This window comes from Leucoraja erinacea, chromosome 8, assembly GCF_028641065.1.
Source record: "Leucoraja erinacea ecotype New England chromosome 8, Leri_hhj_1, whole genome shotgun sequence".
NCBI lineage: Eukaryota > Metazoa > Chordata > Chondrichthyes > Rajiformes > Rajidae > Leucoraja > Leucoraja erinaceus.
In genome coordinates, this window is record NC_073384.1 from 71777672 (window position 1) to 71793517 (window position 15846).

The 15846-nt window shown below is 46.4% G+C and overlaps 1 protein-coding gene across 1 annotated transcript in view; it reads right to left on the minus strand.

Annotated features, from left to right (window-relative positions):
- snx9b (sorting nexin 9b) overlaps positions 1 to 10330 on the minus strand; it is a 98649-nt gene extending 88319 nt beyond the window's left edge. Inside the window, exon 1 of the mRNA XM_055639970.1 lies at positions 10126 to 10330. Coding sequence (XP_055495945.1) covers positions 10126 to 10137 — 12 coding nt within the window. The 5' untranslated portion in view covers positions 10138 to 10330. The remainder of the gene's footprint in view (positions 1 to 10125) is intronic.
- Positions 10331 to 15846: the final 5516 nt, after the last annotated feature.

Here is a 15846-nt window from a genome sequence, read left to right on the forward strand (position 1 = left end):
TGGCAACGCTTCAAAACTTTGGTTTTGCAACTCAATTGAAATCAAAGGTCTTTTATTGTCACGTGTACTAATTAAGGTACAGTGATATTCATATTACCAGACAACGCATCAGATATTTTACTGATTGCCTTCTCTACCAACCTAAAGGCTTGTCACCATTTAAAATGTACACCGTTCTTCTCCTCTTCCCCATAAAACCTTTACATTTTCACACATACTGTGACTCGTATGTATTTTCCTGTCCATTTGTCTTTATACCACTGCCATATATCACTTTCCTAAAGGGCCTGTCCCACTTACGCGACCTTTACAGGCGATTGCCGGCACCCATGATAGGCTGCCAAAATTTTCAACATGTTAAAAATTCAGCGGCGACCAGAAAGACGCTACGACTCTTTGGAGACCTCTCACAACCATAGGAGACCTCTCACGACCGCACAGCCTGTATGGTCGTGAGAGTTCTCCAAAGAGTCGTAACGTCTTTCTGGTCGCCAGGTGTCGACAGTCGCCTGTAAGGTCGCGTAAGTGGGTCAGTCCTTTAAGTATCTCTGTATTGTTAGCAAACAAAATAAAGCATGTCAGAAGAATATCTGTCATTAAAAAAAAAAGAATGTAAAAGCAGAGGATGCAATATTTATCTTCTCTTGCTAAGTAGAATAATACTGCCAATCGGATATTAGCGTGTTTAGCCAATGCTTATACTGTGCTAAAACACATTGTGAGGATTATCTATTCTAAAAAACAACAGATCACATTTCTACTATGCTACACAGAAAATATAAAGCTTACAAGTAGAAAACAGAGGCAACTAAACACTTTGCAAAGTTTGGACCATTTCCTCATCACAGCACACAGGATTTTTTTTTTTTTTTTTTATGTAAACAGATGGTGTCAAGGCCAGGACTACCGTCCCTCTCCAAATAATACTCAACTATTTTGGTGCGGAAATATCACAGCAAAAAAAAGCCCACTTCCTTTAGCACAGTGTCAACAGACCTTTTGGACCCGATTAAGACCACAACTATTCATGGAATGAGAAATCACTGAGGGAGTCATTTGTCCCACCGTGCCATTGTGAACGCTGTGAAAAAGGTATGCACACAGTTTCACTTCTCTGCTCTTCCCCAATGCAATTTTTTCCTTATACAATAATATATTTCATAAAGGAATTGAATGCGTATCTACCATAGTTTTTGGCTGTACATTCCAGGTCACAGTTCACTATTCAAATAAAAAACTAAATCTCCCCTCTGGTTCTTTTCCAATGAACTTACTTTGCATGTTATACTCCTTTTAGTCTGTTCTGCGCAAAGAACAACCTTAACCTCATCTCTTACATGGTTACAGCTCCATTTCCATATCCCCTTAGGAAACCAACCTAATTGTATTACTTCACAGGAGGCAGGCATACAGCTCCTGATGCATGTACTGACTCTCAACTGTTGTCAGGCAACTGAACCACCCTACCACATCTAGATGCTGTCCTGAACTACTATCTACCTCACTGGAGACCCTCGGACTATCTTTGATCAAATTTTACTGGATTTATCTTGCACTCAGCATTATTCATGTCATTCGCATATCATGTATCTGTAAACCGTGAATAGCTTCACAGAACAGTACAACACAAAAACAGGCACTTTGGCCCACAATGACTGTGCTGAATATGATGCCAAGACTATCACTTATCTACCTGCACATAACCCATATCCTTCCATTCCACATGCCTTTCCGAAAGCCGTTTAAATGTCACTAATGTATCTGCTTCAATCACCAGCTGTATCACGATCAAGATCAAGAGACATTTATTGTCACATGCACCAATCGGAACAGTGAAATTTGGGGTCACCATACAGCAATACAAATAAAAAAAGAACAAAACACGATAGTATTTTAACATAAACATCCCCTGCACAGCGGAAGCAAACTTTCCTACTGTCAGGAAAGGCCCAAAGTTCAGTCCTCCTCTTGATGTTCTTTGATGTAAGACTGCTTCCTTTATAAATTCCAGGCACTCACCATCCTCTGCGGTAGAAACCTGCCTCGTACATCTCCTCTAAACGTTGCTCCTCTTATGCCTTCTAGAATTTGATTTCTCCATCCTGGGAGAAAGATTCTGTCCGTCCACCCTGTCTATGCCCAACATAATTTTTATATACTGTAAACCCTCGCAATAACGGACCTCAATGTCGCGGATTTTGGTTATAGCGGACCGAGGCTCCCGTTGCACCGCTCTCCCCTCTTCTGCCAGATACCCAATGAGTTGGTACAACGCCGTGCTACCGCTTGCAGGAATAGAGAGATCGGGCAGCAAGAAGGTGGGGCGAACACCGGACCCGTTCCCGGCGCTCTGTGTGTGGGGCCAGGGGCTGTGTGGCTCCCCGACCTGTGAATTTCCGCTTTTAGTTTTGTTTATTGTCGCATGTAAATCGAGATACAGTGAAAGGTTTTTGTTGCGTGCTAACCAGTCAGCAGAAAGTCAATACACGGTTCAATCGAACCATTCACAGTTTACATACATGATAAGGGAATAACATGAATAATGCTCAGTGCAAGATAAAGCCAGTAAAGTCCGAACAAAGATAGTCCGAGGGGGGTAGATAGTAGTTCAGGACAGCTCTCTAGTTGTGGTAGGATGGTTCAGTTGCCTGATAACAGCTGGGATGAAACAGTCCATGAATCTGGAAATGTGCGTTTTCTCGTCCTTGATTACGCTGCTGGCTTTGCGAGGCAGCGTGAGGTATAAATGGAGTCAATGGAAGGGAGGTTGGTTTGTGTGACGGTCGGGGCTGTGTCCACAATTCGCTGCAATATCTTGTGGTCTTGGTTTAAAACCCCCCCTCCCAAGGGCACGCATCTTCCTCCCCGGCCTTGGGCTAAATGTTACCCTCCTCACTCAGTTACAGGAGCCGATCAGCAATAACACACACCTCTCCTTCCCCCCCCCCCCCCCACCCTCCCCCCGTGGTCCGTTATTGTGAGGGTTTGCTGTACTTCCATCAGATCTCCCCACAACCTCTGGCATTCCAGAGAAAGCAATCCAAGTGCGTCCAACCTCTCTCCGCAGGTAATACCCGTAATCCAGGCATCATCATTGTCTGAAGAAGGGTTTCGGCCCGAAACTTTGCCTATTTCCTTTGTTGCACAGATGCTGCCGCACCCCCTGAGTTTCTCCAGCATTTTTGTCTACCTTTAATTTTCCAGCATCTGCAGTTCCTTCCTAATCATTTTTGTAAACCTGCTCTGCATCCTTTGCAAAGCCTCCACATCCTTCCTGTAATGAGGCATTCAAAACTGCACACAAACCATAGATGAAGCTGCATCATGACTTTCTTACTCTGGATAGTTATATGGACGGGAAGGGAATGGAAGGTTATGGTCTGAAAGCAGGTGTATGGGACTAGGGGAGAATATGTGTACGGCACGGACTAGAAGGGTCGAGATGGCCTGTTTCCGTGCTGTAATTGTTATATGGTATATGGTATATTGTTATATGGTATATGGCTAGCTCTTCATGCCAGCAGGATCCATCGCTAATCAGCATTTTGGACCCACCCTTATATTGCTATGGAAGGAATCGACTATGAATAAGACAACTAGCACAGCAATTGACAGAGCAGCAGCCCCGGCAGGACATAAGCTACGAAGCTGCATCTGTGGCTGGGAAAATATAACATCAGAGAAGGGTCTCAAGTGACCATCCAGAGGCTAACCATAAGACACACACCAGGGCTGATCACCCTGCGGTGGGCCTGCCTCGACTGAGGGTGTCTTGTGATGAAAGGCCGAAATACCCAGTGACGTTGAGGTACACAACTGAAGATGTGTCTGATTGGTAGCAAAATCATCTAGTGGTCACTCCCAAGAATACCGGGTGTCAGTTGTGGCGAAGAACCTTAGGGATTGGAACATCCAGTCCTACTAATCAATAATACACTTCAACCCATCAGCATCACAATACTCCTTTACCTCTCCTTGCCTCTTTCTCCTTGGAGACTTATGGGTCCTAACCTTTACCTTCTCATTCCAATTTCTGACCTGCTCTGCTGGTTCTCACCTCCCTGCCTTTCTTGATTAAACCCTCCTGAATAACGATGGAGAACCTATCAGCAAGGATACTAGTTCCCCCTCCAGTTCAGATGCGACCCGTCCCTCTTGAACTGGTCACCTCTGCCCCAGAGGAGATCCCAATGGTCTAACAATCTGAATCCTGCCCCCCTGCACTAATTCCTGAACCATGCATACATTTTCCTATTTCTACCCTTACAGAGAGCAATCGAGAGATTACTACCTTCAGAGTCCTACTGTTTAATCTTTTGCCTAACTACCACATGGCAGCATGGTGACCCAGCAGTAGAGTTGCTGTCTTACAGTGCCAGAGACCAACCGAGGTTTGATCCTAACTATCGGTGCTGTCTGTATGTACGTTTTGCACGTGACCTGCAGGGTTTTCTCCGGATGCTCCAAAGATGTGCAGGTATGCAGGGTAATTGGCTTAGTAAAATTGTAAATTGTCCCAAGTATATATAGGAATCACAGGTCAATGTGGACTTGCTGGGCCAAACGGCCTGTTTCCATGCTGTATCTGTAAACTACCTATATACACTTTGCAGGACTTCATCCCTTTTCCTTCCCATGCCTTTTGTGCCAATGTGCACAACATCCTCCGACTACTTGCCCTGCCCCTTGAGAATGCTCTGCTACAGCACAAAATTTCCTGGGCCCTGGTATCAGGGAGGAAAAACACCACCCTGGAGTCTCCTATGCTGTCACAGAATCCACTGGCTGTGCCGCTAACGAGTCTCCTATCACTATGGCCTTGTCTGAATTTTTCATTCCCCGCCATGCCTCAGTGACAGGCCCGACAATGCTAGCCAACTCCTGCTGCTGTTGCTGCTCTGGTTGAAATTTGGTCCTTGGAGCTGCGAGGCAGTTAACTGCCAGTGTGCCACCCTAACCTTGATGGAGGTCACTGCACTCAACTAAAAACAGACATTGCTGCAAACACTCCGCAGATCAGCAAGCAATTATGGAAGGAAAAACAGAGTTAGCATTTCAGGTTGAAAACCACTGTCAAAACCTGGAAGGCAAAAAGTAAGTTAGGAAGGGATGGATAGGCCAGGGAGAATCTCTCTGATGGGGTAAGACCTAGGTGGTCTCTGAGGATAAGCTGTAAATAAAGCCACGTTGTTGAGTGTTAAGAGGGGCAACGGGGTCTTTATTGATAAAATCAATGAAATTAAGCCAACAGAGGGTGAGAAGGTTGAGAAAGGAATGAAAACATGTGAAAAGCAGGGCTGTAAGATATGGTCAGCCATACACAGTAGCACAGCGGTAGAGTTGTTGCCTTACTACGAATGCAGTGCCAGGGATTTCCTCCCACACTCCACAGTCATACAGGTTTGTCGGATCATTGGCTTGGTAAATGAAAAATTGTCCATAGAGGGTGTAGGATAGTGTTAATGTGCGGGGATCGCTGGTCGGTGCAGACCCGGTGGGCCGAAAGGGCCTGTTTCCGCGCTGTATCTCTAAACTATACTAAAACGAAACAATGCAAATGGACAAAAAAAAACAAAGCAATATCACAGATGGATGACGTGACCTACTCTGATACAGACACAGAAAGACAGTAACCCAAAATTGGAGATTTATCCATTGTAATGCTCTTCAGAAGGCTGCAAAGTGGCCAGTAGGAACATGACGTGCAGTTCCTCAACCTTACCTTGAGGTTTGCTAATAACTGTGCAGTAGGCCACAGACAGATAGATCGGATTGAGAATTTAAACAGCAGACAACAAAAAGCTCAAGGTTGACCCTGCAAATTAAATACAAGTGAGGTACAAAGTGATTGCCCAATCCGTCTTTTGTTTCACCAAGGAAGAAGGGACCACATTATGAAGTACACTACAATGGAAGAATCGCAAGCAAATTATTGCTTTACCTAGAAGGACTACTAGATTCTGGATGGCGGAAAGCGGTAAAAGGAGACATGTTGCGTCTCCTACAATTGCATGGGAAATTACTGGAAGTGGAATCGTTGGTAAAGACAAAAGAGCAGACCACAGGAGAAAGCTAAAAGAGGAAGATCTACTTGGTCATGGAATCTCATTGACGTTCACACAACTTGCACAAAATAGCATGGAAGGAACTTTATAGTAGCTCTGTCCATAGGGGAAAAAGGCCTCTTTTCTACCTCTTCTGAATCCCTTCCTATCCAGTGTGAAAACTAGCCACTGCTCACTGCTTTGTCCTTTCACCAGCTTCATATTCATGCATTCACAAACCCCATTTAACACCAGGGGATACAATTTTGATGAAAAGGTTAAATCAAGGTACTTCCTCAAATGGGGTTTGAAAACTATATATAACACACGAGCAACATTCCGTTACGTCAAAAAGAAATTGGTCACATTAGTCACATATGTATTATTTTACAAATCTGTGCTGCCTTGTATTTATTTACCCAAATCTTCTGATAACCTCACTAAATTTGTCTTGGGTCAGCCTCTCTTCTGCACCCTGCCAAAGCCTCCATATCCTTCCTGTGAGAAGCAACAAGAACTGCATGCAATACTCCAAATTCAGCCAAACCAAACTCTTTTGGAGCTGCATCACGACTTCCTGACCCTTATACTCAACGCCAGACTTATGAAAGAACACAAAGCGCTGGAGTAAATCAGTGGGTCAGGCAGTATCCATGGAGAACACGGATAGGTGATGTTTCGGAAGAAGAATCTTAACCCATTACATCACCTCTCCATGTTCTCCAAAGATGCTGCCTGACCCGCTGAGTTACTCCAGCACATTGTATCCTTTTGTGTATTAACCAGCACCTGCAGTTCTTTGTTTCTACACCCATACTTAAGGAAGCAAGCATATCATATGCTTATTTATTTATGTTGTCACTTTCAGGGAATTATGGATTCGAACTCTAAAATTCGTCTGGACATCAATGCAGTTAAGGGGCATGCCATCAATTGTATACATATATATATATATTAACCTCACAACACGTCACACTTGCTCTCATTAAATTCCACCTGCCATTTTTCTCCACCCATTTCTGTAGCTGATCCCACTGGATGCCTTGACAGTCTTCCTCACAGTCCACGATCCGAGCAATCTAGGTCTCATCTTCAAACTTACTAACCAACCCATCTATGTTTATGTCCTAGTAATTTATATATATATCACAATGAGCAGAGGTCCTAGCAAAGATCCCTTCTGGTCTGTGAACTCCACTGGTTACAGATCTCCAGACTCAATTTAGTTCTAGCACCACACCCTTTGTCTTTTATCAGCAAACCAGTTCTGTATTCAAATGACCAAGTCACTGTTAATCTTGTGCATGTTAATCTTCTGGATTAGCCTACCACGTAGACAACATCCATCCCTAGCATCATCACAATCACCTTTGTCACCTCAAAACAAAACTTGATCAAGTTAGTAAGACCCGACCTGTCATGTGCAAAGCCATGCTGACTGTCCCTAATTAACCCATTCTCTTAAAAATGGGAGTAAATCCTATCCGGAAGAATCCTCTTCCAATAGCCCACTGATGTGAGGCTCACTGGCCTATAATTCCCTGGATTCTCTCTACTTCCCTTAAATAAAGGAACAACATTAGCTACTTTCTAATCCTCTGGGGCGTTGTTTGTGGCCAGAGAAGACGCAAAGATATCATCACATCTCCCGTAATCTGCTCTTTGGCCTCTCTTAATAATCTGGGATAAATCCCATCAGGTCTTGGGGATTTATCCATTTTAATGCTCTTCAACATCCCCAAAACTCCTCCTTAATCTCACATTGCCCTAGCATATTAGTATTCCCCATACTAATCTTACTGGCCTCGTCCTTCTCCTTGGTAAAAAACAGATGCAAAAGTACTTGTTTCATACCTCGCCTACATCCCAAGACATCAAGCACAAATTCCCATCTTTATCCTTGAGCAGAACTGCCTTCTCCCTGGTCACTCACTTATTTTTCCACAATTAGTACAAGTCTGACTACAGTCATAAAGACAATCGAGGCTGCCTCTCCATGCTGCATTGTCAAAGGAACTGTCTTCTGAATTAACGATAGATACAAAATGTTGGAGTAACTCAGCGGGACAGGCAGCATCTCTGGATAGAAAGGATGGGTGACGTTTCGAGTCGAGACCCTTCTTCAGACTAGTTACTGAGTTACTCCAGCATTTTGTGTCCATCTTTGGTTTAAACTCGCATTTGCAGTTCCCTCTTACAACATGTCAATCCGAATTAGTTTAAAGCAACTCCATATCTGACCTATTATAAACGAGTAGCACAGATCATCCTGCAGAAATTAAATAGAAACAAGAGAGCTCTCCGTGTTGGCTTTGCCAACATCTACCAACAAAAGCAACAGACAAACAACTTACCCAGCAATGTGGTTTCTATAAAGTATTGGAAAATTCATTACCCACCCTAGCTTTTTACTTCCTTGATTAATTCAGTTCTCTTAATGAACATCACTGCCCCTGAACGAGTGATATTTAAAACTTATAGAAATAAATAGAAATTGGACTTTGTGGTCCCAGCTTTCATTCAGATAAAAAGCTTCCTCTCTTTACTATTCGCCATTAAATCTCAGCCCGAGCCAGATAAGGTAAATCTGGTTTATCTTATTTATCCATGTGGCTAAATACAGGCTTCAGACTTCGAAGCAGCTTAAGAGTATAATGACATGAATACCTGCACCAATGCTGGGTACTGGACACCACCCTGAAATACTGTCCCATCAAACTTACAACAAAACAAAGTCATGATCCAATTTTCCTGTCAGCCGCGGAGCACAAGATGAGTCATTGTGGGTTTTTTTTCCTCTTTAAGCAGCAGTTCGCACAATTCAGGTGAAAACACCGCCACAATTTTCCATCAGTGCAAGTTTAAACCAAGACCACCATATCTGGCCTAAAGTACACGAGTAGCACAGATCTTGCTGCAGAAATTAAATAGAAAGGAGTGGGCTCACAAGAAGCCAGTGACCCAGCCCAGATTGTAATGACACACTTCAAGCAATTAATTATTCGCCGCCATCGGCTTCACGGCTGAATTCCGTCGTATTTACAACAATAAATACATCATAAAACAGGGACACAGGGCCCGAGTGAACTCCCACTGACTCCACGGTCACGGCGGGGAGAAGGGGAGAGAGGAGGGGGAGAGAGAGGGAAGGGGGGGGGAGAGAGGGGGGGGGGGAAGAGAGGGAAGGGGGGGAGAGGGGGAGAGAGGGGGAGAGAGGGAAGGGGGGGAGAGAGGGAGGGGAGAGAGAGGGGAAAAGGGGGAGAGGAAAAGGGGGGGGGAGAGGGAAGGGGGAGAGGGAAGGGGGGGAGAGAGGGGGAGAGGGGGGAGAGAGGGGAAGGGGGAGAGAGGGAAGGGGGGGAGAGAGGAAGGGGGAGGGGGGGAGAGGGGGGGGAGAGGAAAGGGGGGAGGGGGGGGAGAGAGGAGAGGGGAGTCGTCGTTGGAGAGAGTGGGAAAAGGGGGAGAGGGAAAAGGGGGGAGAGAGGGAAGGGGGGAGAGGGAAGGGGGAGAGGGAAGAGGGAAGGGGGAGAGGGAAGGGGGAGAGGGAAGGGGGGGAGAGGGGGAGAGAGGGGGGGGGGGGGGGGAAGGGGGGGAGAGGGGAGGGGGAGAGGAGGGAGGGGGAGAGAGGGAGAGGGAGGGAGGGGGAGAGCAGAGGGTAGGAGAGAGGGAGAGATGGGGAGAGAGCGGAGAGAGCGGGAGGGAGGGAGAGGGAGAGCGGGGAGGGAGAGAGAGGGGGAGAGGGGGAGAGGGGGAGAGAGGGAGAGGGGGAGAGGGGGAGAGAGTGGGAGAGAGAGGAGGGAGAGGGGAGAGAGGAGAGGGGAGAGAGGAGGGAGAGAGGGGAGAGAGGAGAGGAGAGGGGGAGAGGGGGAGAGAGGGCGAGAGGGGGAGGAGGGACGAGAGGGGGCTGCAGATGCCGGTTCACACCGAAGAAATGGACGCAAACAACGCCGGAGTAACCCGGCTGGGAACAGGCGGCATCTCCGGAGAGAAGGAATAATAATAATATATATATATATAGGGTCGGTGTTTACGGGGGGGAGTGAGAGGGCCCCGCTTGACAACGCCCGGGGCCCAACCTCCTCACCTTGGCCGCCATCCCGCCGTGATCTTCTCTCCCTCTCCCGCTCCGGCTCCGGCTCCAACCCCGACTCCTCCCGGACCAGCCGGACAAAGTTTAACACATCACCAGACACCGGTGGCCTTTGACCCGAGCCAACCTCCGATTTACACAACTTCCTACACGGGCGGCCCAACTTTCAGCTGCGGGGCTGGGCGTGTCTGGGCCCCGCTCCCCCTCCCTCCCGCCCGCCAGCCCCCGCCCCGGAGGATGGACGCGCCGCCGCTGCCGCCGCCGCTCCTGGTGGGTGTGTGTGTGGGACGTGGGAAGGCTCAGAGCACTGGGATCGACAGAGGACGAATCAAGCCCACTTTATTGTCACATTTGCAAAGAGTACAGTGAGGTTCAGGTTCATTAAAAAATCTTGCTTGCTGCCTTGCAGCAGCAACAACAACAACAACAAGATCACCCTGGAAAAAGTACTTAAGAAAGAACTGCAGATGCTGGAAAAGTACTGCCCTGCCAACTACAAATTCAGAAGATTCAAGCCGAGCATCCCGCTTTGTATGTAATGACTGCAAGCACAAATGGGGTGGGAGATTGCAACCTTCACGTGGTCCACCCTGTTTCAACAAATGTAATAATAGAAGCAGAAAATAGGTGCAGGAGTAGGCAATTCGGCCCTTCGAGCCTGCACCACCAATCAATATGATCATGGCTGATCCAACTCAGTATCCCGTACCTGCCTTCTCTCCATACCCCCTGATCCCTTTAGCCACAAGGGCCACATCTAACTCCCTCTTAAATATAGCCAATGAACTGGCCTCAACTACCCTCTGTGGCAGAGAATTCCACAGATTCACCACTCTCTGTGTGAAAAATGTTTTTCTCATCTCGGTCCTAAAAGGATTTCCCCCTTATCCTTAAACTGTGACCCCCTTGTTCTGGACTTCCCCAACCTGACGCGCACAAACAGAAGATCAAACAGAACAAGTTGTCTTACAACTTTAGGCTGTGCACGCCATATGCAAGAAGAAGACAAGCACAAATCAAGCATGAATAATATGCGGGCTTCTCTCGGATGGGATACCCTAGAGCTCCACAGAATCAGGCTAAGTCTTATTGCAATTTACAAGGAGATTCACAAAATCGCGCCATCAAATCTCCCGTCATCCCAGAGCACCAACTGCCATGAAACAAGACAAAATAACGGTTCCCTACATCATCAATTCGCTAAATTTCAATAAACTTTGCAACCAATATTCTCTTTACCCAAGGACTGGAATGTGTTACCACTCAACACACGCGCTGCTCCCGATGTTAAAGGGCCTGTCCCACTGTACGAGGTAATTCAAGAGTTTTCCCAAGTTTTCCCCCGATTCGAACTTGGAGAATGTCCGGAGGAGTTCGTGGATGTCTCGTAGCGGCTCGTAATGCTAGTTTCAGGAAATCCGGTAAACTCGTTACGTTTTTTCAACACTGAAAAATGTCCATGAGTAAAAAAATACTTGTGATGAAAAAAAATTGTTACTTTTTACTCGCACGCTAAGAGACTTCCACGAACTCCTACGGACCCGCTACGGACATTCTCCGAGTTCGATTCAGGGGAAAACTCGGGAGAACTTGAATTCCCTCGTACAGTGGGACAGGACCCCAAGTCATTTAAAAAGGGGATTGTAATCGCTACTTTGCTCACTCCGACCTGCGTGAGATAACCACTGATGAGGTGTTTGCGCAGTAATCAACCAGTATCACAGGCACAGAGACTCGACAACACTGAAAACATAAAATTATTCATCACGTCTTCGAGGCTGTAAAAAGAGGAAAAAAAAAAGACAAGAAAAAATGCAAAAGTCCATGGTAATGCAAGAGATGTAGCCGAGATTAGATTAGGGTTATGCGGGTTGATTCAAGAACCTGATATGTGGATGTTGCTGAGTTTAGATTAGGGTTTTGCGGACTCTTTCAAGAACCACCTCCAGTTTAAATTCCATTTATAATATTTTGGAGGACCAAGAACCAGATAATGCGTAGGACTCAACTGCAGATGCTGGTATACACCGAAGATAGACACATAAAATGCTGGAGTAACTCAGCGGGACAGACAGCAAGCTCAGGAGAGAAGGAATGGGTGACTTCAGAGACTGAAGAAGGGTCTCGACACGAAAACTCACCCATTCCTTCTCTCCAGAGATACTGCCTGCCCCTCTGAGTTACTTCTGCATTTTGTGTCTATCTTCAAGAACCCGAGTTGTACAATTGAAACTCAAGTTCAATTTTGCGTTTAGTGTCACTTAACCAACGAAGGTAGTGACATTTGAGTTACCATACAGCCACACTAAGTGAAAAGCAATAAACACAGCCACATAAAATAAAATGTAACATAAACATCCACCACAGTGGAACCCACATTCCTCACTGTGATGGAAGGCAATAAAGTTCAGTTATCTTCCTCCTTTGTTCACCCGTGGTCGGGGCCCTTGAACCCTCCGCACTTGCCGCTATCGATGGTCCGATCTTCAAGCCCTCTCGTCGGGATGATCGAAACTCTGGCGTCGGGATGAATCGGAACACTCGTGGAGCGTGGAGCTCCCGAGTCGGCTTCTTCTTACCGGTGACCGCGGCTTCACGGTGTCAAAGTCTACAGGCCCAGCGGTCAGTGCTCCACTGGCGATCCTCGGCAAGGGATCGCAATCCGATGATAAAGTCCGTGCCGCGCCCGCGGCTTGAAGCTCCGGGCCGGTCTCCAGGAAAGGCCACACCATCCACGGTTGTGGTTGGGGGGGGGGGGGGGGGAGAGGGACGGAGATGCGACAGGGAGAAAAATCGCATCTCCGTCGAGGTAAGTGACTGAAAAAGGTTTCCCCTGATTCCCTCACATAAAACAAACCAAGATACACTAAATCATACTTTTAAAACATACTTAGAATAATAAAAACAGAGAGGGGACAGGCAGACTGTTGGCGAGGCGGCCACCGTGTTGGCACCACCTGATGAACTCTTCCTAAGCCTGAGCAAAAGACACGACTGTCTACACAAAGTACTGGAAGAACTCAGCAGGTCAGGCAGCATCTGTGGGGGGAAGTGGATAGATGACGTTTCAGGTCAAGATCTTTGTCAATTTGATGATGAATTCAACTTTCTTCACTTCGATGTTTTGATGGGGGGGGAAATGCTGTGCCCATGATGGACCATGCTGAAAAAGACTGAGGCTCTTCAGCATCGTGGGGCGATTGGAAATGAGTGGGCAGATTGTTGAAGATTGGAATCATCTGAGTGGTGGGAAATGCAGAAAGCTGAAACCCGGGAATGAAGGGCATCTGGAATTTGAGAGTCAGTGGGAGGAGTGGTCTAGGGTTAACGCAGGCACGCTAAGTCCAGAGCTGATAATACTCTACAAGGGGAGAGTAGGCTTGCTGAGTGAGGCATCCCTTCAGTAACATGAGTGTTCCAATTGCTGAAGGTACATTAAGGAACACAATTGGCATTGGGTTGCACAAACTAAAGGGCCTGTCCCACTGGGCCGTCATTTGTGCCTCATTTTCGCATCATATGCCAAAATAGGTCGACGCGTCGTTACGCATGCAAATCATGCGTCATTAATGCCGTCTGATGCACGTGATGTCATTAGACTACCCTGCGAAGCGCAGCGACACATGGTTATGCACGGTGATGTAACCACGCATCACCACGCGATACACGTGAGACATCGGGACGCCAGCGTGACACCAATGCGTCAGCGTGCGTACCCAATGCGTCAGCGTGCATACGCTATACACCACGCAGGGTGGCGTGCGAGGATTTCGTGCAGCACGAAATCCTGGAGCGCCGCGCGATACCGCGCGTAACTCCACGCCTCTCCAGGCATCCGTCCCACGCTACCTGTGCGTCACAACACAACGACCACATTTTTAGAGGTCGTGTAAATGACGCGCAAATGACGGCCAAATGGTACAGGCCCTTAACAGCTACACCAATATGGGAACCAGCAGAAGGATGGTGTCAAAACAAATTGTGCATAACACAATCTGAAGAAAGGTTTCGGCCCGAAACCTTGCCTATTTCCTTCGCTCCATAGATGTTGCTGCACCCGCTGAGTTTCTCCAGCATTTTTGTGTACCTTTGTGCATAACACTAATGAATTTTGGGAAGCAATTTTTTTATTGATTTGAGACAGTTTTCTGAAATAATGGCCCAGATATTATGTCCATAGCTTTTTGGTGAGATTTAAAAAAAAAAAAAGTCCTTACTAATAATACAGCAGCATGGGAACACAGCTATTTCGGACATAAGTGAATAAGGGAAATGACAGGTTGAGTAACGAGAGATAAATATTTGAGAAATTAACAGTCTAAGGAAGTGAAGAGTGGGTAAGTCAATGGCAAATCAAGTAACCATACAACCATATAACAATTACAGCACGGAAACAAGCCATCTCGGCCCTTCTAGTCCGTGCCGAACATTTATTTTCCCCTAGTCCCATCTACCTGCACTCAGACCATAACCCTCCATTCCTTTCCCATCCATATAACTATCCAATTTATTTTTTAAATCCAAAATCCACCACTTCCACTGGAAGCTCATTCCACACCGCTACCACTCTCTGAGTAAAGATGTCCCCCCTCATGTTACCCCTAAACTTCTGTCCCTTAATTCTCAAGTAGAAAAAGATACGTGAATAGCCTTGAGGAGAGAATTGAAAAATGTAGAATGTTAAATTTGTTTAGGTGCATTAAACAGTTGCTGTGTAAATAATATATTTAATATTAGAATGATGACACAGCTGTAATCCAGAGCCTGCAATTTCTCATTCACGTGGGAACGTCCGATTACCTCTTGCCTGGAGGTCCTTATGTGCTGGAAGGGTTTTCAGATAGATAATAGATGCAGTAGTAGGCCATTTGGCCCTTCGAGCCAGCAACACCATTCAATGTGATCATAGCTGATCATCCCCAATCAGTACCCCGTTCTTGCCTTCTCCCCATATCCCCTGACTCTGCTATTTTTAAGAGTCCTATCCAGCTCTCTCTTGAAAGCAGAGGCAGAGAATTCCACAATCACCACGCTCTGTGAGAAAAAGTGTTTCATCGTCTCCGTTCTAAATGGCTTACTCCTTATTCTTAAAATGTTAAGGTGTTTGACTTATCCAGTAGGGTTTTGAACTTTGGCTGCATTCGCTAAAGAGTTTTTGTGTCTATCTTCCATGTCTGTGTTTCCTGCATTTCAGATACTAGGAAGACATCATGCCACAATCAGGGCCTCCAGAAATGTTAAATGTGTGATTGCTCCAAAGGCAGGAAGAAGCTACCAATGGAGAAATGCCTCGGGGGTATATGCTACTCAAATGACATTGAGTATTTAATACCACTGGGGATGACAATATTCTGAAGCATTGAAGTCCCAAACCAGGGACTCCCCCTCCCATTCCCATACTGACCTTTCTGTCCTGGGCCTCCTCCACTGTCAGACTGAGGCCCAGCGTAAATTGGAGGAACAGCACCTCATATCTCCCAGCGGTATGAATATTGACTTACCTAACTTCAGATAACCTGTGCTTTCCCTCTATCTCCACCATCCCCCTCCTTAGTTCTCCGACCAGTCTGACTGGCCTCCCGATTACATTTTATCTCTGTATGCTTCGTTGCCACCTTCTCCAAGCTAACAATAATCTATTCTACATTTTCCTTGATCTCTCATCCCCTTTGACGTCTTGTCTTTCACACTTTACCCTTCCTTACCTCTGTGTCT